The 24,015-nt window shown below is 46.3% G+C and overlaps 1 protein-coding gene across 3 annotated transcripts in view; it reads left to right on the top strand.

Moving 5' to 3' along the window:
- Nucleotides 1-24,015, top strand: part of THOC2 (THO complex subunit 2) — a 479,267-nt gene that overhangs the window by 318,546 nt on the left and 136,706 nt on the right. For all 3 annotated transcript variants that reach the window (XR_010183065.1, XM_063937241.1, XM_063937242.1), the window contains exons 25-29: nt 2,791-2,948; nt 3,559-3,687; nt 5,065-5,196; nt 5,359-5,543; nt 9,585-9,769. Coding sequence is in view for 2 of the 3 variants with exons in the window: in XM_063937241.1 (XP_063793311.1) it covers nt 2,791-2,948; nt 3,559-3,687; nt 5,065-5,196; nt 5,359-5,543; nt 9,585-9,769 (789 nt within the window). In the remaining variant the exon portion in view is untranslated. The remainder of the gene's footprint in view (nt 1-2,790; nt 2,949-3,558; nt 3,688-5,064; nt 5,197-5,358; nt 5,544-9,584; nt 9,770-24,015) is intronic.

Raw genomic sequence — 24,015 nt, 5'->3', positions numbered from 1 at the left:
CCAGAAGAAGGTGTTTCTCCCGGAGGAGAAGGCTCAGGAGCTCGTGACTCTGGTCAGAGACCTCCTTAAGCCAAAACAGGTGTCGGTGCATCACTGCACACGAGTCCTGGGAAAGATGGTGGCGTCATACGAAGCCATTCCCTTCGGCAGGTTCCATGCGAGGATCTTTCAGTGGGATCTGCTGGACAAGTGGTCCGGATCGCATCTACAGATGCATCGGATGATCACCCTGTCCCCCAGGGCCAGGGTGTCTCTTCTGTGGTGGCTACAAGGTGCTCACCTCCTCGAGGGCCGCAGATTCGGCATACAGGACTGGATCCTGGTGACCACGGATGCAAGCCTCCGAGGGTGGGGGGCAGTCACTCAAGGAAGAAACTTCCAAGGGCTGTGGTCAAGTCAGGAGACTTGTCTGCACATAAATATCCTGGAGCTACGGGCCATATACAACGCCCTGAGTCAAGCGGAGCCTCTGTTTCGAGACCAACCAGTGCTGATTCAGTCAGACAACATCACGGCAGTCGCTCATGTAAACCGCCAGGGCGGCAGAAGAAGCAGGGTGGCAATGGCGGAAGCCACCAGGATTCTTCGTTGGGCGGAGAATCAGGTGCAAGCACTGTCAGCAGTGTTCATTCCGGGAGTGGACAACTGGGAAGCAGACTTCCTCAGCAGACACGACCTCCACCCGGGAGAGTGGGGACTTCATCAAGAAGTCTTCACGCAGATTGTAAATCGATGGGAACTGCCACAGGTGGACATGATGGCGTCCCGCCTCAACAAAAAATTAAAGAGGTATTGCGCCAGGTCAAGAGACCCTCAGGCGATAGCTGTGGACGCACTGGTGACACCGTGGGTATTCCAGTCGGTCTATGTGTTTCCTCCTCTTCCTCTCATACCCCGGGTACTGCGAATCGTAAGAAAGAGGAGTGAGAACAATACTCATTGTTCCGGATTGGCCAAGAAGGACTTGGTACCCGGAACTGCAAGAAATGCTCACAGAGGACCCATGGCCTCTGCCTCTCAGACAGGACCTGTTGCAACAGGGGCCCTGTCTGTTCCAAGACTTACCGCGGCTGCGTTTGACAGCATGGCGGTTGAACGCCGGATCCTAGCAGAAAAGGGCATTCCGGATGCAGTTATTCCTACGCTGATAAAGGCTAGGAAGGACGTGACAGCAAAACATTATCACCGTATATGGCGAAAATATGTTGCTTGGTGTGAGGCCAGGAAGGCCCCTACAGAGGAATTCCAACTGGGTCGATTCCTGCACTTCCTACAGTCAGGTGTGACTATGGGCCTAAAATTAGGGTCCATAAAGGTCCAGATTTCGGCCCTATCCATTTTCTTTCAAAAAGAACTGGCTTCACTGGCACCTTGGGATCTTAACGTGGTCTTGGGTTTCCTGAAATCCCACTGGTTTGAGCCACTTAAGACAGTGGAGCTAAAGTATCTCACGTGGAAAGTGGTCATGCTGTTGGCCTTGGCTTCAGCTAGGCGTGTGTCAGAATTGGCGGCTTTGTCATGTAAAAGCCCCTATCTGGTTTTCCATATGGATAGGGCAGAATTGCGAACTCGTCCGCAGTTTCTGCCAAAGGTGGTGTCATCTTTTCATTTGAACCAACCCATTGTGGTGCCTGCGGCTACTCGTGACTTGGAGGATTCCAAGTTGCTTGATGTAGTCAGGGCTTTGAAGATCTATGTTGCCAGGACGGCTGGAGTCAGGAAAACTGACTCTCTGTTTATCCTGTATGCATCCAACAAGCTGGGTGCTCCTGCTTCAAAGCAAACTATTGCTCACTGGATCTGTAACACGATTCAGCAGGCTTATTCTGCGGCTGGATTGCCGCATCCAAAATCAGTGAAAGCCCATTCCACAAGGAAGGTGGGCTCTTCTTGGGCGGCTGCCCGAGGGGTCTCGGCATTACAGCTTTGCCGAGCTGCTACTTGGTCGGGTTCAAACACATTTGCAAAGTTCTACAAGTTTGATAACCTGGCTGAGGAGGACCTGGTGTTTACCCATTCGGTGCTGCAGAGTCATCCGCATTCTCCCGCCCGTTTGGGAGCTTTGGTATAATCCCCATGGTCCTTACGGAGTCCCCAGCATCCACTAGGACGTTAGAGAAAATAAGAATTTACTCACCGGTAATTCTATTTCTCGTAGTCCGTAGTGGATGCTGGGCGCCCGTCCCAAGTGCGGACTTTCTGCAATACGTGTATATAGTTATTGCTTAACAAAGGGTTATGGTTATGTAGCATCGGTTGAGTGATGCTCAGTTGTTGTTCATACTATTAACTGGGTAAGTTTATCACAAGTTGTACAGTGTGATTAGTGTGGCTGGTATGAGTCTTACCCTGGATTCCAAAATCCTTTCCTTGTAATGTCAGCTCTTCCGGGCACAGTTTCCTTAACTGAGGTCTGGAGGAGGGGCATAGAGGGAGGAGCCAGTGCACACCAGATAGTACTGAAACTTTCTTTAGAGTGCCCAGTCTCCTGCGGAGCCCGTCTATTCCCCATGGTCCTTACGGAGTCCCCAGCATCCACTACGGAATACGAGAAATAGAATTACCGGTGAGTAAATTCTTATTTTATTCTGGTTAATTACCACATAGAAAATGGAGTTTTGTCATGATCAGGTTAATGAATACTCATGATTGATTGAGTACAGCTTAATATTTTGTGTACATTGTCCATTTAGGATTATGGCCTCAAATTGCAGACAAGTATAAGAAAATCTTCTGTTTGCCTGAAAACTTCTGTCTTATACTATTTGTTTTATTTATTTTTTTTTTTAGGATCGACAAAAAATGAGACCATCACCAAATTTTTGAAACTTTGCATATTTCCTCGCTGTATATTCTCAGCAATTGATGCTGTATACTGCGCTCGGTTTGTAGAGCTTGTACACCTGCAGAAAACCCCTAACTTCTCTACCCTTTTGTGTTATGATAGAGTGAGTATTTAGTCTCATGTTTCCATTTAAACTTTATTATCTGTTTATGGAATTTGTCTCTCCGTTCGTTTTAGCATGGAAACTTTTATTTTTAGTTTATTTATTTTTTTAAATGGTTTTCTATGCTGCTTTAGAATGTAAATACAGTTTATTGTAGACTAGTGTTATAGAATCTGACCTATAATGACATTTAAAGGCACTTTGATGTTATTTTTGTTTTATGAGATGGAAAGAAAGCTTGCAAGTGTTGCGTCTCAGATTGTAACTGACCTTTTTCTAGTGCCATTTAGAAAAGGAAAGCAAACCTCTTATTAGTTGCTATCCACACAATTAGCCTTTTCAATACTTGCCATAAATGTTTGTTTACATGCAATGGTCAGCTATGTACGGTCTTTTATTTCTTTTTAATCCCTGCTCCGATGTAAATAGACTTCTGATAAGATAAACTCTTTCTACCTGTAGTAGGGAGAGGGGGAACAGTGTAGATGGTGAGGTGGTGTTTACTGTGCCTTAATTCATCTTGGCACATTTGGTTTTAATTGGTTCAGTTCTTGGATTGTTCTGGTCATAAGTCTGACATTTTCTTTACTTCTTCACATCTTGTGTGCAGGTCTTTTCAGACATCATTTACACAGTGGCCAGTTGCACAGAAAACGAAGCCAGCCGATATGGCAGGTTCCTTTGCTGTATGCTGGAGACGGTTACTAAGTGGCACAGTGATCGAGCAGTATATGACAAGGTGAGGAATCTGGCTTTTTACTTCATTAAAATTCTAAAGGGATCAGAATAATCTTGTGTGTTTTCCTGGAGCGTTCGCATTTTGTCTGTGTACTTTTAGAAGTATTTATGCTTTGTTCTTGCTTGATAGCTCTACTTGTAAAATTATTTTTTAATTACCTCTTTAAATGGATTGTAAAAGATTAAAGACACTGTTTAAATATGTAACAATAAATTCTGGGCTGCAACGAAATTCTGTTAAAATTTAGATAATCGCATCATGTTTTGTTTGCTTGGGTTTTTTTTCCCCTTGGCTGGAGAATATCAGATTGTTCAGGGGAAAAAAAATGTTCCGTCAGGCTAGATTTGACAGTAGAAGATACGCTGGTATCCGCTCTGTGTCTTCTTGCGAGAATGCTTCATGTCGGGAGTTTGAACTGTTGAGCTTCATCATCAGCTGGAGACAACAGATTAACATCCTGGGCACTGGATTTAAATATTTATGTTGCCTTTGACAGTTTGCTTACTCCTTGCGAACACATTTCTCAGCCGCATTTCTTGCTGTCACTTCCTGCTGCATGTTACCCATTCATGTCTTTCATCCGTAAAAGCAGCGGGTTTCATTTCCATTGGATACTTGTCTGAGAGCTGTGTGAGATACTGCTACACTTTGGTGTTTTCAGGTTGGAGGGAATAAGCTACGTTAGTTTATTCATCTTGCCTTTTATTTACCCTATAATGGACTGATAGCTGCCACACTCTCCTCTTTACTCCGTTGTTCAGATGCTGTGCTCATCCCATTATGAATATATTGTGCTGCAGGTGGGTGTTTGAGCACTGTAGCCCATGACATGATTTCATTTACGTTAAAACACAGATTATTTCAGGGTTTATCACTTAGACCTATGCAACGCTATAAAGATTGCTTGTTCCGTTTGGTGAAAGGTGAACTCGAGGAGAAACGTCTTGCTGATGAATCTTAGGGGGTTAGTCCAAGCTTAATAATCTTTTCAGTTGAAGTCAGCAGGTTCATTATTCTTTTTGTTTTGTTTGTGTAAAAAGGCCCAAACAGTGCTCCCCAGAGCCAAGGGCTGTGCGGCAGCCTGAGGCTGGATGGAGCCAAGCATCTGTTGTAGCAGCTAGAGCATGTTCCGACTCCTTGCATAGCACTGCTGCTGCACCTCATTAATCTTATGCCTGTGTGGCACAGAACGGCTTTTATTCAGTATATGCTGATGGTTTGTGCTGTGTAATGTGGTAATGGCCCTCAGTGTATCCAGTCTGATCACCTGACTATTGTCGGGTAATGATTTTAAATGGTTAAACATCTTTCTTGCTTCTAATATGTTTATTTTCTGATTTTGTATTGATTTCTTCCTTTTTAAATAATTTCCCCTAGGATTGTGGTAGTTATCCAGGTTTTGTAACAATATTAAGGGCATCCAATTTTGATGGAGGAAATAAAGCTGACCAATTGGATTATGAGAATTTCCGGCACGTGGTACACAAGTGGCACTATAAGTTAACCAAGGTAATTAAAGGTCTAAACTAAAAACACATAAAAATAGGTTGTCTGTCAGCTATTGTAATAATGTTCTTGTGCTTTAATGTAAAAATTAAATAATTAGTACCTGAAATTAGAACTTAACAATTCAGACATTTTTATATATACAGTATGTATGTTGTTTTGCAGGCATCGGTTCATTGTCTTGAAACGGGAGAATTCACTCACATCAGGAATGTTCTTATTGTTCTGACCAAAATCTTACCTTGGTATCCCAAAGTCGTGAACTTGGGACAAGCTTTGGAGCGCAGAGTACACAAAATTTGTCAAGATGAGAAGGAAAAAAGACCTGATCTATATGCATTGGCCATGGGGTAAAATACAAATGAAAGGCGGTCATTTAAAGTGAAAAGAAGATATATGTATAGTTTTCTCACTGTGGGAAAATCCTTTCATTGGTCTGATATGGGCAACTTACATACAGTTCTATTGGAACAGCAATCTGTATACCGTTACATTGAAACTCTTTTTTTGGATCTTAGGCAGCATGCATAAACAGAAAAAACCATAGGGGTTCCCATGCATGCTACTGTATTTAGTGGGTTAGTACCATATATTTCGATAGAGGACAGATACTGACCATTGTTGCAGTACCATCTTGACTAAGAAGGAACTGTGGTCTTCAGCATTCCTTCGCAGCCTATTTGTCCTCTGAAGTGAGATCCTAAACCACTGCATGCCTATGCTTTTTTTCTGCAACAAGCTCAATATAGTTTTACATGTGTTATTCATCTCCATGAGTTCTGTTTGCAAACATTAAGAGCGGTATTCAATTGATTTACACCCTCGATCTCCAGTCTAAAGTGACAGGAGATTGCGGTGCGCATTTCAATTGTTTTTTCTATGCATTGATCGTGTCCATAAAGGTTGGGTTTAGCAGCGTAAAGCAGCTAAACCTAACCAAAGTGATGGACGCGATTGCAGAAAGTACCGTTTGGGCATCCAAACGGGTCACTTTCCACCATTTCTGTTCGCCACACCTGGAGGGGAGTGCAAGCTAAAATGCAGATGCCAGCAGCCATCGCGGCCGAACGGAGCTACAATTAAATAACTCCATTTGGGCGCCATCTAGAGGCTGCTGGCAGAACAACATTTGAATTTCGCCCAATGTGTCTCATTGAGCATTTTCCAAAGCTTATAATATAATAGCTGTTTCAGATTGTTACATTTCACTGATAAAACACATCTGCTTGATGCAAAATCAAGAACAACCACATAAGGTATCTTATGGCACTGTAATATCTGTTACATGTGTAATTTGAGAAATACCCATCATGTCCAAAGTGAAAATATTTCTCAGAATTAAATGCATAGGTTAGTTAGGTGTGTCAACGAAATATAACAGATTTTAGTGCAACTGGGTGGAAGAAAACTCCCTGTATATCCTGTAGATAGCTGAGAGATGCTGGAAATATTCATTTACTCTGAGAGGAATTATTCTGAAAGTGTATAGCAAGACAGCATATAGCAGTGTTCGCAAATACGCGCTATAGCGCGTATTTTACCCTGATCTGTGGTCCGGGGACTCACTTTTCTAAACTGTGTGGGTCCCCGGGGACGCGCTCCGCTGAAGCTGGTCATCTTGTTTAAGTCCTCTTGTGGCGGCGCCGGCCGCGCCCCCCCCCCCCCCCCCCCCCTTCCCCCCGGACAGAGAGTGAGGACGGCTTCTCTCCTCCCCCCCCCCCCCCCCCCCCCCGATCACCTGCTGCAGCTTGAAGGGAGCTAGAAAGAGAATGAGGTCGCCCCCCCCTTCCCGCCGATCACCCGCTGGAGCTTCAAGGGAGCCGGACAGACAGTGAGGACGACTCCCCCCCCCCCCCCCCCCTTCCTGCCGATCACCCGCTGCAGCTTCACGGGAGCCGGACAGAGCAAGGACGGCTCTGCGGCGCACTACACACTGTGCTGCGGGGAAGTTGAACGCCGGTGACCGCGGACTGTGCGTGCGGTGCGGAAGGGTGAGCTGGACTTGCAGTGGCGGCTGGGGGGCTGTTCATATCGGTGGGATGGTGGAGATGGGGGCTGCAGGTGTTAAAGGCAACATTTTTGTGGTATGGAGTGGGAGTGAGACGAGAGGGTGACAGTGCTGCTGGTCTCTGCAGCATACAGGACCCTTGATACAACCACTGGATTCGAGTCATGCTGCCTGTAATTTATGTGCTGACTGATCAACTTCAGTGACACTCACTGTTCTGGCTGCCTTTCTTGGTTACTGCTGGTTGCTGTTGGTTACTGCTGGTTGCCGCTGGTTACTGTAAAGGCAGCCAGCACAGTGAGTGTCACTGAAGTTGATCAGTCAGCACATAAATTACAGGCAGGATGACTCAAATCCATTGGTTGTACCAAGTGTCCGAAGTCATCGGTCAGGATGTTGGCATTTAGTATACCGACACCAGCATCCCGATCGCAGCAAAGCCGACAAGAGTGACGAGTGCAGAGGGTACCCTAACCTCCCACCACTAACCCTCCGTTTCCCGCAGCCTAAACCTAACCCACCCCCTTAGTGCCTAACACTTATACCCCCCCCCTTTGCAGCCTAACCCCAACCCTCCCCAAGCACCATATCCTAACCCCCCCCCCCTTCCCACCCGCACGCTAAAACAGTGGCGGCAGTGCATACTTCCCTTCAGGATCCTGACTGTCAGGATATCGTTGCCGGGATCCTGATCTCCTCGGGATGCCAGCGTTGGTATTGTGGCGGCTGTCAGGATTCCGGCATCGGTATTACGCTGCAGGGATCCCGACAGCCAGGATCCTGAATGCATACTTCCGATATGATAACAGCCCAGCAGCATTGTCACCCTCCCTCCCCCACAACACACTTGTAGTGTCTAAATCCAGTCTGGGGCTCCTATTATAGCGGCACCATAAACCCATTACATATAGAAAATTTATTTAATAATGTTGTCCTGTTTTTTAATCATATAATTGTTAAGTGCTCTACCTGGCGCAATGTGCATAACGTGGTCTGCCTGGCGCAATGTGCATAACGTGCTCTGCCTGGCGCAATGTGAATAACGTGCTCTGCCTGGCGCGATGTGTATAACGTGCTCTACCTGGCGCAATGTGAATAACGTGCTCTGCCTGGCGCAATGTGAATAACGTGCTCTGCCTGGCGCAATGTGAATAACGTGCTCTGCCTGGCGCAATGTGCATAATGTGCTCTGCCTGGCGCAATGTGCATAACGTGCTTTGCCTGGCGCAATGTGTAGAACGTGCCCTACCTGGCGCAATATGTATAACGTGCTCTACCTGGTGCAATGTGTGGCGCAATGTGTATAACGTGCTCTACCTGGTGCAGTGTGTATAACGTGCTCTACCTGGTGCAACGTGTGGCGCAATGTGTATAACGTGCTCTGCCTGGCGCAATGTGTATAACGTGCTCTCCTTGGCTCAGTGTGTATAGGAGGTTCTACCTGGTGCAATGTGTATAAGCAGCACTACTGTGTGGAATAATGTGAATTGGTACTATTATGTGACCACGCCCCTTCCCCACGAAGCTACACCCTAAAAAATTCCAGCGCGACTTCGGCGCGCACTGTCGCAGTTTTCAGTGTCGGTGCGGGAGAACCAATTCTCTTACTGCCACAAGGTCACCAAAATGTCTAATTACATCTAAAGTGCGGGGTGTCCTGTATGCTACACAGCCCAGCAGCATCGTTACCCCATCCTCCCCCTTGCACCCCTTTTGTAGTGTCCAAATCAAGTTTGTGTTCTTATATTTGAATCATTAATAAGACTAATTAAAACCTTCATTCCGATGGGACCCAGAAAAGGACAGGTAGGACCCCAATTTTTAAAAGTGAGGGGTCCCTGGGACCCACTTTTTTTTGGTCTCAGCGCGATCACTGATATAGAATTGTTCAGAGTTTGGCTTGTATATGTTGGTCACAAAGTTGAGACTAAGGGGCGGTATCCAATAACCACCGTCATTGTCCACGGGTAATTGCTTTGCCAGGGGCTATCCTATTAGCCCCAATATGCCGGCGCGATCCGCAGCTTATAGGAGATTTTACTTCACCTGCCTCAGGCAGGCTAAACTAAATCCCTAAAAACAGACCTGTTTTCCTTCAAAAAATGGGGCAGTGGCCTGCGAAAACATACTGGTTTCACTGAAACTAAGTTTTCGCAAGAGAATTTATTTTTGTAGGGACGATACTTATTTGGATAACCTGTAAAAAAAAAAATATATATATATTGGTGAAACATAGGGGAAAAAAATGCGAAGAATGTCCGTTTTTTCCCTCCCAATGTTTTACCACAGGTAATTGGATACATTGGATACATTTTCACAGGGTTAACATTGGTATTTAGATTATGATTTTCTTTGTGTATTTAACACTTTGCGCGAATTGCAGCTATTCTGGACAGTTGAAAAGCAGGAAACCTTTCATGGTGCCTGAGAATGAGTTTCATCACAAAGACCCCCCTGCCAGAAACATCATTCCACCTCCAGTACAGAATGGACCAGGCACTTCCAGTCAGTCTGCATCAGTCTTGGTGAATGCAGCTAAACCCGAAGAAAGCACTGCTGAGGATACTGGTTAGTACAGATGAATTCCACTAAGGTTAAGTAGAGATTTGTTTCATAGTAAAATATGAAAGTTGTTTGTTTTATAAAAGGGCTCTTTACAGTAATGTATATACATCTGTGATATGAACAGGGTAGTCCGTTATTAAGGTAAATGATATAACAGGATAATAACTTAAATTGACTTAACTGAGTCGTCTTGTATGTTCTTGCAAAGCAAACCTTTGAAATGTATTGCATATGCTTTAATTTGCTTATGTATGATTTATTATAGGATAAAAATAAAGAACAGCAAAATAAAATGTATTCAAGTCTATTGGCACATGCAGTGCTAAATACTTCCATATCATTTGAATGTATGGCACTACTTGGATGTATACATTTTGTTTTTGCAGCACGGTACACATGTTTCCACAGGGAAAAATCGGGGTGTAGAGTGGATATTAATCCAGAGGCACCAACAGGTAAAGCTTTATCTGTCTAGGATGCATAGAGGCCTCCTCTATAACCCCGCTTCCAGGCACTGAGAGCTCAGTTTTGAGTTGGTGCCTGCAGCAGCAGGTCACTTAACAGGAGTCTGCGCTTAGCAGCCCTGAAAGCTTTCAACTAAAGACTGAGCTCTGCAGCTCCATCACCTCCCAAGCGGCACCGCACACTCCCGTTGGCCTGATTCCCGGGTACCTGTGGAGGAAGAGTCTCTACTTAGGCACGGTCGCAGACTGTTCTCCTGTATCACGTGGCTGCTACGGGGAGAAGGTAAGAGGGTCTCCTAGTCGGGACCCACCATTAAATCGCGTTCCGTCTGTGGTCTGGAAAGACGGACCGCGGCGCTTGCGTGGACACTGTCACTGGGCAGGGACCCCACTTGACCACCAGGGCAATTGGAGCACGGGTCAGGTGTATTAACACCTGTTTAATAACGCTCCACAGTTTCTGGGGTGAAAGACCAGCATAGGGGAGGCGGCACTTGACCTGTAGCCCCTCCCCCATCTCCTCACAGATTTCCCGCCCTGGCGCTGCCTCACACTCACTGACTCCCTCAAAGAGACTCTGGGCGCCATCTTAACAGCATAGCTGTAGCAGGTCTCCAGGATTGCAGGGCGAGGCCTCCCATTTAAAGCCGCCTGTGTACAGTTCTGAGACTTTACATTCACTTGAGTATCCTACATGTCTTAGAGACAGCGTTAGTCTCAATAAAAGAAACCAGAACCTCCAATTAATGCATGATAAATCCTTTATAAAAAAAAATATATGAAATGCATAAAACACCAGAGGCACCTCTTGGAAGAAAACGGAGTTGCTCCACCATGTATATAGCAATAGGTCATATTGCAAGTCTCCGGTGACAGTTGGTTGGTAAGTCAACAGCCGTTTCGGTGCTCAGAAAGGCACCTTCATCATGAGCACCGAAACGGCTGTTGTCTTACTAACCAACTGTCACCGGAGGCTTGCAATATGACTTACTGCTATATACATGGTGGAGCAATGCAGTTTGTTTCCAAGAGGTACCCCATGGGCTTGTTCTGATACCCCCCTTTTTTTGATACCTCTGGTATTTTATGCATTTCATATATGTTTTTTAGATAAATGACATGTATTTATTGGAGGCGCTGGTTTCTTTTATTGAGACTATTGCAACTGCCATGTGACCAGCACTCCTAGTATGGACTGTGTAATTGTGTGCGGCAGGCTACAACACGGCGCTCTCTCTCTCTCTCTCTCTCTCTCTCTCTCTCTCTAGTGCAGCTTTATTGTGATAATAATTTCTGCATTGTATGTGACTGTGTGCTTGTATCTGCTGTGTGGTTTCACTTTCAGTGTTTCCCAAATATAACTGTCACTATATTCTGTACCCTGGGCTAGGTGCGCTTGGGTCTTACAATATAGTCATGCACAGTATTTATCTATATATCTATATTTCCACTGTGTTACAGTCACGTTATACCCTGCTTTATCCACAGGTTTTTGTTATAGTTGTCTGGCTTACTAATCGTACTGTGTTAGCCCATTTGTTGCATAATAATGTCCAACAGAAAGGGCAATAATTCTGTGGAAGGTTTTGCATCATGCAGAACATGCTCCAAGGATTTATCTGAGGGGGAAGTGTTGTATGATGGTCTGTGTAATACTTGTCATGCACCTCCCAGTCAGTCTGCAGCTCCTGCACGTAGTCAAGAGCCACCATGGACAGTGTTCACTACCCTGCTGGGTACTCTGGTGGAACACCTTGCGCCCCCTATGGGACCACCTGTGCCTTTACCACCACAAATTTGTTAACCCGCCTTCGGCGGAAAATTGGTCTAACCAACTGCAGCAACTAAATCAGTCTCTGGTTAGACTGAAGTCTATCCCAGGTCACTCCTGTGTCCCTGGGCCCTCTAAGCTGCTTCCTCGTCAGTCTACACACCTCTCTGATGTCTCATCTGAAGAGGAGGGGGAGCATACGGTCCTGTCAGACACTGAATCGTGTTACTGATGAGGATTCTCCCTTACATATTGATGTCCCTGCCTTGGTGGTTGCTCTTAAGCATATCCTTTAGGTCACAGATGAGGAGGATTTCACTACTGTGGCAAAGAAAACTTATAAGTTTAAACAGTAGAAGGTGGTTAAATCTGTTTTACCTCATTCTGATCATTTAGTGGATATCAGACGGGAACCCTGGTCTAATCCAGGAAAGAAATTCCCTATACCCAAATGGGCCTTTGCTCGCTACCCTCTCCCTGCAGATTTGTGTAACAAATGGGAGACCCCACCGCCAGTGGATTCTCATGTCACCCGCCTAGTGGTGTCATCCACTCTGCCTGTCTCCACTGTCACCTCACTGAGGGAGCTGACAGATAAGCGTGTGGAGGGATGCCTGAAATCTTTGTACTCCCTTACAGGGGCAGTCCATAGACCCACTATAGCTGCCTCTTGGGCTGCAAAAGGTATTGAGAGACGTGGTCTCAGGCATTAGGAGGTGCTGCCCAAGGTTATTTCTGACACTTCCAGATGATACCTGTCTCATATTACCACAGCCTCTTATTATATTCAAGAGGCATTCTCTGAGGCGGGAGTATTGGCAGCCAAGGCGTTGGCTACGTCTGTCCTGACGTGCCTCATACTGTGGTTGAGGTTATGGAAAGTGGACCTGGACTCCAAAAAGACTTTGGAGGTCCTTCCCTTCACTAGGGACATTTTGTTTGGGGAAAACCTAAATAAAATTGTGTCTGAATTAGCAGCTGCTAAGTTATCTTTTCTCCCAACTACTAATCCTTCTGCACAGAATGCAAAGGGTACTACTTTTCGTTCCTTTGGCCTCAAGGGAAAGCAAAGGATCAGTCACTCCAGAGATAATCTCATGCTCCCAAAACCATAAAGCCCAAGGCAAAACAGTCCTGGGCAGCCCGTCAGCCTGCTGCAAAACATGACAAGCCTGCTGCATGACGGGGCAGGCCCTCCACCTGGGGGACCCCAGGGTGTGAGGCCGTCTAATACAGTTCGCCCAGGTCTGGCTAAAGACCACTTCAGATGCGTGGGTACTGGAAGTTGTCTCATGGGTACGCTGTCTCCTTCAAGAGACTTCCCCCTCACCAGTTCTGCACTACAGCTCTCCCTTTGGTTACGTTAAAAGCGCAAGCTAAGCTCTGCAAACGGTTGTAGGTTCCCTCCTGAACACAGGAATGGTTGTGCCGATGCCTCAGTCCCAGAAGGGCAGAGGTTACTACTCCACCTTCTTTCTGGTCTCGAAACCCAATGAGTCTTACCGGCCTGTACTCCACCTCAAATCTCTGAACAAGTTCCTGAGAGTATCCATGTTTCATATGAAAACACTGCACTCAATTGTGCTGGATATGAAACCTGGAGACTATATGGTATCCCTGGATATACAGGATGCATGTCTGCATATTCCTATTGCCATGTCGCATCAGCAGTTCCTACGGTTTCCTATCAATCTTCACCAAGGTCGACAGGGCATCCTCTTTTACTTCCACAGCATCAAGACCTCCTCGTACAGGTCCCTTGTCTCTTTCCGGACCTGGCCAGACTGACGGCGTGGCTCTTGAAGCATCACTCTTGAGGGCCAAAGAATTTACTGAGGCGGTTATTCAAACAAAGCTGAAGGCCCGTAAACCGGCCTCTGCCCCGATTTATTACAGGGTTTGGCATACTTCTTTCACCTGGTGTGCTGATAAGAACTATGACACTGGTAGATTTTCTAATCACAGCTTTTCCAGCATGATTCACATTGAGGGAAGAAGATACATTCCTCCATGAATACTCAAATAAGTTGGGAGATGTCCAGACTCCATTATAAAGCATATATAAAAATTGACAACAAATATTCCTTTGCAAATGTTCAATGGAGTAATAAAGCTTTAGTAAACTGTTGTTTGAGTAATTTCTTCCAACTTGAAACAACTTGAAATGTTTTGCAACTTGGAGAAATACATTATGAAATGGTTGAAAATGCAGTTTGCCGGATAAGTACAGTGAAAAATAAAAATATTAATAAACAACATGAAAAGGGAAGGAAAGTGGGAAATACATTTTAAACTCACAGTAAGTATAGTAATTAAAAGAGGTAAAATATTTTTTCTCTAACGTCCTAGTGGATGCTGGGGACTCCGTAAGGACCATGGGGAATAGACTGGCTCCGCAGGAGACAGGGCACTTTAAGAAAGAATTAGGATACTGGTGTGCCCTGGCTTCTCCCTCTATGTCCCTCCTCCAGACCTCAGTTTGAATCTGTGCCCGGACGAGCTGGGTGCACCTTAGTGAGCTCTCCTGAGCTTGCTAAAGAAAGAAAGTATTTTGTTAGGATTTTTTATTTTCAGAGAGATCTGCTGGCAACAGACTCTCTGCTACGTGGGACTGAGGGGAGAGAAGCAGCCCTACTCACTAGAAGATAGGTCCTGCTTCTTAGGCTACTGGACACCATTAGCTCCAGAGGGATCTTACACAGGAACGCACCCTTGGTCGTCCGATCCCGGAGCCGCGCCGCCGTCCCCCTCGCAGAGCCAGAAGACAGAAGCCGGTGTCAGAAGCAAGAAGACTTCGAAATCGGCGGCAGAAGACTCCAGTCTTCATATGAGGTAGCGCACAGCACTGCGCTGTGCGCCATTGCTCCCACACTAAACCCACACACTCCGGTCACTGTAGGGTGCAGGGCGCCCTGGGCAGCAATTAGGTACCTCTTGGCAAAAGCAGCATATATACAGTTGGGCACTGTATATATGCATGAGCCCCCGCCATTATTTTTACACAAAACGCGGGACAGAAGCCCGCCGCTGAGGGGGCGGGGCTTCTTCCTCAGCACTCACCAGCGCCATTTTCTCTCCACAGCTCCGCTGAGAGGACGCTCCCCAGGCTCTCCCCTGCAGAATCACGGTAGAAAGAGGGTAAAAAGAGAGGGGGGCACATAAATTTGGCGCAAAAACAGTATATACAGCCGCTACTGGGTTAACACTAAGTTACTGTGTGACTCCTGGGTAATATAGCGCTGTGGTGTGTGCTGGCATACTCTCTCTCTGTCTCTCCAAAAGGCCTTGTGGGGGAACTGTCTTCAAATAGAGCATCCCCTGTGTGTGTGGTGTGTCGGTACGCTTGTGTCGGCATGTTTGACAAGGAAGGCTATGTGGAAACAGAGCGGGTACAATTGAATGTGGGGTCGGCGCCGACACCCGATTGGATGGATATGTGGAAGGTTTTAAATGATAATGTTAATTCCTTGCATAAAAGGTTGGATAAAGCTGAAGCCTTGGGACAGTCAGGGTCTCAACCCATGCCTGATCCTACAGCGCAGAGGCCGTCGGGGTCTCAGAAGCGCCCACTATCCCAAGTTGTTGACACAGATATCGACACGGATTCCGACTCTAGTGTCGATGGCGATGATGCAAAGTTGCAGCCTAAAATGGCTAAAGCCATCCGCTACATGATTATAGCAATGAAAGATGTGTTACACATCACAGAGGAAACCCCAGTCCCCGACAAGAGGGTTTATATGTATGGGGAGAAAAGGCAAGAGGTGACCTTTCCCCCTTCACATGAGTTAAATGAGTTATGTGAAAAAGCTTGGGAATCTCCAGATAGAAAACTGCAGATTTCCAAACGGATGCTTATGGCGTATCCTTTCCGCCAACGGACAGGTTGCGCTGGGAATCCTCCTCTAGGGTAGACAAAGCTTTAACACGCTTATCCAAGAGTGTAGCCCTGCCGTCACAGGATACGCCCACCCTAAAAGATGCTGCGGATAGAAAGCAGGAGGGTATCCTGAAGTCCATTTATACACATTCAGGTACCCTACTAAGGCCGGCGATTGCGTCGGCCTGGATGTGTAGTGCTGTAGCAGCATGGACAGATACCTTATCTGAGGAACTTGATACCTTGGACAAGGATACTATAGTACTGACCCTGGGGCATATAAAAGACGCTGTCCTATATATGAGAGATGCCCAAAGAGACAGCCTACTGGGCTCTAGAATAAATGCAATGTCGATTTCCGCCAGAAGGGTCCTGTGGACTCGGCAATGGACAGGCGATGCCGACTCAAAAAGGCACATGGAGGTTTTACCTTACAAGGGTGAGGAGTTGTTTGGGGACGGTCTCTCGGACTTGGTCTACACAGCTACAGCTGGAAAGTCAAATTTTTTGCCATATATTCCCTCACAACCTAAGAAAGCACCGTATTACCAAATGCAGTCCTTTCGATCACATAGAGGCAAGAAAGTCCGAGGTGCGTCCTTTCTTGCCAGAGGCAGGGGTAGAGGAAAGAAGCTGCACAATACAGCTAGTTCCCAGGAACAGAAGTCCTCCCCGGCTTCCTCTAAATCCGCCGCATGACGCTGGGGCTCCACAGGCGGAGCCAAGCCCGGTGGGGGCGCGTCTCCGAAATTTCAGCCACAAGTGGGTTCACTCACAGGTGGATCCCTGGGCTATAGAGATTGTGTCTCAGGGATACAGGCTGGAATTCGAAGTGATGCCCCCTCACCGTTACCTCAAATCGGCCCTGCCAGCTTCCCCCATAGAGAGGGAAATAGTGTTAGCAGCAATTCACAAATTGTATCTCCAGCAGGTGGTGGTAAAGGTTCCCCTCCTTCAACAGGGAAGGGGTTACTATTCGACAATGTTTGTGGTACCGAAACCGGACGGTTCGGTCAGACCCATATTGAATTTAAAATCCCTGAACATATACCTGAAAAGGTTTAAGTTCAAGATGGAATCGCTCAGAGCGGTCATCGCAAGTCTGGAGGAAGGGGATTTTATGGTGTCTCTGGACATAAAGGATGCTTACCTTCATGTCCCCATTTATCCACCTCATCAGGAGTACCTCAGATTTGTGGTACAGGATTGTCATTACCAATTCCAGACGTTGCCGTTTGGTCTGTCCACGGCACCGAGAATATTTACCAAGGTAATGGCAGAAATGATGGTGCTCCTGCGAAAGCAGGGAGTCACAATTATCCCATACTTGGACGATCTCCTCATAAAGGCGAGGTCCAGAGAGAAGTTGCTGATCAGCGTAGCACGCTCTCGGGAAGTGTTACAACAGCACGGCTGGATTCTGAATATTCCAAAATCGCAGCTGATTCCTACGACGCGTCTGCCCTTCCTGGGCATGATTCTGGACACAGACCAGAAGAAGGTTTTTCTCCCGACGGAGAAGGCTCAGGAACGCATGACACTGGTCAGAGACCTCTTAAAATCAAAACAGGTGTCGGTGCATCACTGCACGCGAGTCCTGGGAAAGATGGTGGCGTCATACGAGGCCATTCCCTTAGGCAGGTTCCATGCGAGGACCTTTCAATGGGATCTGTTGGACAAGTGGTCCGGATCGCATCTACAGATGCATCGGCTGATCACCCTATCCCCCAGGGCCAGGGTGTCTCTTCTGTGGTGGCTGCAGAGTGCTCACCTTCTCGAGGGCCGCAGATTCGGCATTCAGGACTGGGTCCTGGTGACCACGGATGCAAGCCTCCGAGGGTGGGGGGCAGTCACACAGGGAAGAAATTTCCAGGGTCTGTGGTCAAGGCAGGAGACTTGCCTTCACATCAATATCCTGGAACTAAGGGCCATATACAACGCCCTAAGTCAAGCATAGACCCTGCTTCGCAACCAATCGGTGCTGATTCAATCAGACAACATCACCGCAGTGGCTCATGTAAACCGCCAAGGCGGCACAAGAAGCAGGGTGGCGATGGCGGAAGCCACCAGAATTCTTCGATGGGCGGAGAATCACGTACGAGCACTGTCAGCAGTGTTCTTTCCGGGAGTGGACAACTGGGAAGCAGACTTCCTCAGCAGGCACGACCTCCACCCGGGAGAGTGGGGACTTCATCAAGAAGTCTTCACGCAGATTGCAAGGCGATGGGAACTGCCACAGGTGGACATGATGGCATACCGCCTCAACAAAAAGCTACAGAGGTATTGCGCCAGGTCAAGAGACCCTCAGGCGATAGCTGTAGACGCACTAGTGACACCGCGGGTGTTCCAGTCGGTTTATGTGTTTCCTCCTCTTCCTCTCATACCCAAGGTGCTGAGAATCATAAGAAAAAGAGGAGTGAGAACAATACTCATTGTTCCGGATTGGCCAAGAAGGACTTGGTATCCAGAACTACAAGAAATGCTCACAGAGGACCCATGGCCTCTACCTCTAAGACAGGATCTGTTACAACAGGGGCCCTGTCTGTTCCAAGACTTACCGCGGCTGCGTTTGATGGCATGGCGGTTGAACGCCGGTTCTTAGCAGAAAAAGGCATTCCGGATGAGGTTATTCCTACGCTGATAAAGGCTAGGAAGGACGTGACGGCTAAACATTATCACCGTATATGGCGAAAATATGTTGCCTGGTGTGAGGCCAGGAATGCCCCTACAGAGGAATTCCAGCTGGGCCGTTTCCTTCACTTCCTACAGTCGGGAGTGACTTTGGGCCTAGAATTGGGGTCCATTAAGGTCCAGATTTCGGCCCTATCCATTTTCTTTCAAAAAGAACTGGCTTCTCTTCCTGAAGTTCAGACGTTTGTAAAGGGAGTGCTGCATATTCAGCCCCCGTTTGTGCCTCCAGTGGCACCTTGGGATCTTAACGTGGTGTTGAGTTTCCTGAAATCACACTGGTTTGAGCCACTTAAAACCGTGGAGTTAAAATATCTCACGTGGAAGGTGGTCATGCTATTAGCCTTGGCTTCGGCTAGGCGTGTGTCAGAATTGGCGGCTTTGTCACATAAAAGCCCCTATCTGGTTTTCCATATGGACAGAGCAGAATTGCGGACCCGTCCGCAATTTCTGCCAAAAGTGGTGTCATCTTTTCATATGAACCAACCTATTGTGGTGCCTGTGGCTACTCGTGACTTGGAGGATTCCGAGTTACTGGATGTAGTCAGGGCTTTGAAGATTTATGTAGCCAGAACGGCTAGAGTCAGGAAAACTGAGTCGCTGTTTATCCTGTATGCATCCAACAAGCTGGGTGCTCCTGCTTCAAAGCAAACTATTGCTCGCTGGATCTGTAACACGATTCAGCAGGCTCATTCTGCGGCTGGATTGCCGCTTCCAAAATCAGTAAAAGCCCACTCCACAAGGAAGGTGGGCTCTTCTTGGGCGGCTGCCCGAGGGGTCTCGGCATTACAGCTTTGCCGAGCGGCTACTTGGTCAGGTTTAAACACTTTTGCAAAGTTCTACAAGTTTGATACCCTGGCTGTGGAGGACCTTGTGTTTGCTCATTCGGTGCTGCATAGTCATCCGCACTCTCCCGCCCGTTTGGGAGCTTTGGTATAATCCCCATGGTCCTTAAGGAGTCCCCAGAATCCACTAGGACGTTAGAGAAAATAAGATTTTACTTACCGGTAAATCTATTTCTCGTAGTCCGTAGTGGATGCTGGGCGCCCGTCCCAAGTGCGGACTTCTTCTGCAATACTTGTATATAGTTATTGCTTAAATAAGGGTTATGTTATGGTTGCATCAGGGTTATCTGATGCTCTGTTGTTGTTCATACTGTTAACTGGGTACGTTTATCACGAGTTATACGGTGTGATTGGTGTGACTGGTATGAGTCTTACCCTGGATTCCAAAATCCTTTCCTTGTACTGTCAGCTCTTCCGGGCACAGTTTCCTTAACTGAGGTCTGGAGGAGGGACATAGAGGGAGGAGCCAGTGCACACCAGTATCCTAATTCTTTCTTAAAGTGCCCTGTCTCCTGCGGAGCCCGTCTATTCCCCATGGTACTTACGGAGTCCCCAGCATCCACTACGGACTACGAGAAATAGATTTACCGGTAAGTAAAATCTTATTTTTTTCCCCCTTGCCTAAGGACCAATTTGTAAAAGAAAAACCTAAATAAGCCTTTGGATCTGGCCTCAGCTGCAATCCAAACAGAGTTTCTAAAATTAAGAATTTTACACCAAAATCTTCCCAGTTTGTAGCAGTCCCACGTATAAAATCAGCATTTGTAGTTCCACATTTAATACAAATCCCTTTCTCATCCTTAACCATGTATCTCCTTTGGTAAGGAGTAATATATGCCCTATGTAACATACGAATATGTACTTCTTGTAAATATGCAGAAGATAATGCTTTCAGTGACTGTTGACTGATCAATTCCGAAAGGTCCCTTTTCCATTTTTCTTCCAAAACTTCCCGTTGACCATGATTTGTTAACTGTAAAATCATAAGGTATAAATATTTCACCCTATAGACTTTAGTTAGTAGGAAGGAAAGTAGAATATCAATAGATTTAAGCTGTGAGATAGTGATCTTTTGTGAGGAACTGTGCGGACAAGGAGCTTTTATTGATGTCAAAAAAATTGGCATTTGTAAATACATATGAGATTTTGGTACTGAAAAATGTTGGCATATATCAGAAAATGTAACTAAGGGTCCTCCTGGATCAAAAACTTTTAGAAGATACATCTAGTCCTTTAAGCTTCCACATCTTAAAATAAAGGATTTGATAAGGATGGAGGGAAAGACGGATTTCCCCAAAAGGGGTATATATGGAGTAATATACGGATTAGCATTACAACATTTATTAAAAGATATCCATCCCTTATAAGTATCTGCAAAGAGAAAATGATCTCTAATCGTCAAAGTAATAAGCGTTTTTTTTTAGTTTGTATAAGAGCACCAGGAGCATATGGATCAAAAATAGCCTGCTCTCCTGAAAAGATCCTGAGCCGAGCTGGGTACTTTAACTACTACCGATTGTTTTTAATTAGCAAAGAGCAAACCGGTGAGAAGGAACGGCACAGCTTGGAAAGTTCTACAGAATAGTCTTGAAAAATACGTATAGTATGGCCTTCCCATTTTATAGGATTATATTTCCTAGACACCTTCCAAATAGCTTGCTTGTGTAAATAATTCATAGTTGTAAAAATAACAACTCGTGGTCTATGGGATGAATCTTGTGAAACATCTCCTATGCGGTGCACCCTTTCAATAACAAGATCAGCACAGTAATTTTCAATATGGAGCAGCGTAGGAAGGGTAATGCGAACAAACTGGGCTAATTGCGCTCTTTTCACTGACTCAGGGAGGCCAGTGACTCTCAAATTGTTTCTCCGAGATCTGTTTTCAATATTTACCATTCTTTCAGTCAGCCTCTTGTTATCTAAAACTAAAGCCTTTACTGACTTCTGCAGTGAAGTAACATTGTCCATAGTCTCACTGATGTGTTTTTTTGTGTCAGAAACTGTTAGAAAGCTGACACATTTGACTAGTTATATCTGATACCGCTTGTTTACGCAGCGGAGCCATAGTGGTCTGTATTGCGGAGACCATCTCGTCATATGATAAAGAAATATTACCTTTGTGATCCGGTACACTGACTGGGTCAGAAGAAGAGTCTGAAATCGGATTTTTAGATACTGGTGTTCCCGGGGCATTGTCCGCTCCAGACACCATATTGTGATCCCCTCTGCGCTTCTCTTGGCGCGGTGACTGAGGCGGGTGAGGCACTTTTAGTTACAGACTGAGCAGCCAGAAGCTTCTCCATCGCCGTCTCGGAGACCAGGAGCGATGTGTCCGTGCGGCAGACAGCTTCAGAGCGGTGAGAGCCGGGGTGAGAAGCGGAGCTAGCAGGAGATGCTGCTCCCTCTCCCATGCCGGTTTCGGAGGTCTCATAACGCTGGTAGATTTAAGAGTTCCAGAATTCTGGCTTTTCTACAAAGAGGCTTGGACTTTGGTCTTTGTCTGGCTTCCCTCAAGGTTCACATATCTGCCTTGTTGGTGTGGTTTCTGCACAAGATTGCCTCTATACCTGATGTTCATACGTTCACTCAGGGTGTTCTAAGTTTCAGCCTTCCTATGTCCACCCCAGTGGCTCCATGGTATCTGTCTGTTGTGCTGAATGCCCTGCAAGAGTCTCCGTTTGAATCTCTTGAGTCGGTGGACCTTAAATGGCTCACGGCCAAGGTCCTGTTCTTGCTGGCTATTGCCTCTGCAAGACGGGTGTCGGACTTAGGAGCTTTGTCCTGTCATCCACCCTTTGATTTTTCATCGTGACCAGGCAGTTCTACGAACTTGATCTGGTTATTTGAATAAGGTGGTGTCATTTCACCATAAACAAGAGATTGTGGTTCCGGCCTTTGTCTCTACGGACTTGTCTGCCAAAGAACGTGCTTTGGATGTGGTAAGGGCTCTCCGTGTCTACGTGGAGAGGACTGCCTCTATTAGGCGGTCAAATGCCCCCTTTGTCCAGTTTGCTTTCCACAAAAGTGGCTGGCCTGCGAGCAAGCAAACCTTGGTCAGATGGATTTAGAATGGTCATTGCACAAGCTTGTGAGCAGGCTGGACTCCCAGCTCCTGCTGCAATTAAGACCCATTCTATCTGGTCTGTTGGACCTTCTTGGGCGGCCCGCCGTGGCGCGTCCGCAAAACAATTGTGCAAGGTGGCTACATGGTCCTCAGTGAACATGTTTCTTAGGTTCTATGCCTTTGATACCTTCACTCCCAGGATGCCTCCTTTGGGCGCCGGATTCTCACATCCGCTAAGCGTCCTTTCCCTCGAGGAATTGCTTTAGGACATCCCCGATTATTTCCTTGTGGAAACCTGTGTACCCTGCTGCAGAAAAGAAGTGTTATGGTAGACTTACCATTGTTAACTCTTTTTTTCTATGAAGTGCACAGGTTTCCACAGGGCGCCTACACTAACGCACATAGCTTCTTTTTGAGTTTGTATGGCATTAGACACTAGTACCTTCTCCTGTCGTGAGAATGTGTTCTTATGTGACTAACATCTGCCTTCTGTCTTGCCTGCTCCTGCATTGAACTAGTTATCAAAACTGAGCTCTCAGTGCCTCAGAGGAGGCCCCTGTGCTGGGACAGCTAAAGCTTTACCTGTTGGTGCCTCTGGATCAAGATCCACTCTACACACCGATGTTTCCCTGTTGAGCCCTGTGTACTTGGAAGAAAAAGTGTTAACAATGGTAAGTCTACCATAACACTTCTTTTTCCAATCTACTTCCATTTGGGAACTCCCTGTCCTGATACTTTTTTCAAACTCGATGTTGGGTTCACTCTCCTCCCCCCAATCCCATCATGGCATTGCACCTGTGTGTTCTCTCTTATGTGAGTGCTGCCGTGAGCTTTACAGTCCCCTCGCTCTCTACAGGAAGTCTGTTCACCGCAAATGTTAAACTGAAGATGTGGACTAGCAGGAACTAAGGATTTACAACTTTAAAATTGTAATTGCGCATGTTCCAGTCTGCATTTTTTGTAATAAAGCAGCCTTTTGTCAAAGTTTACCTATTAAATGAGTATTGTGTTTAGTTCTTCAACCCCTTTCATTGTTTGCTTCAGAGTAATACCTGATAGAGGGGGAAAAGGAATTTAATTTTCTTTATCTCTGCAGCCCTAGCACCTAGAGAGATGAGGGAACCGTGAGGGGAATCCTCTTTCAAACTATGTGACCTCTTAAATATAATTACCTGGTGACGTGTGATCAACAGGCAAAACACCCTGCACTACAGAAATGTCATGAAATGCATGGATGGGGAAATATCTCCCCCCACCCCCTTCTCAATCTGGCATTCATAAAATCAGGTTCATCCATTTTAGAAAGAGAGTGAACCCTTATTGTTTAGTAATTACCGGACAATTACCGTGATATGGGCACAAGACATGGTCACGTTTGCGGTTACCCACATTTGAGGAAAGCGCATCAACTCTTTCAAATTGCAGTATGTGACCCCTTTAGCAGCAATTGTTTGGTGATAATTAGACAATTTTACTCAGTACTATGGAAAAACACACAATTTTTCACAGACAGTGTATCAAAAGCGCTTACCTC

The sequence above is a fragment of the Pseudophryne corroboree genome, chromosome 8 (assembly GCF_028390025.1).
Source record: "Pseudophryne corroboree isolate aPseCor3 chromosome 8, aPseCor3.hap2, whole genome shotgun sequence".
Taxonomy (NCBI): Eukaryota; Metazoa; Chordata; class Amphibia; order Anura; family Myobatrachidae; genus Pseudophryne; species Pseudophryne corroboree.
This window is presented reverse-complemented; position numbering and strand designations above follow the sequence as displayed.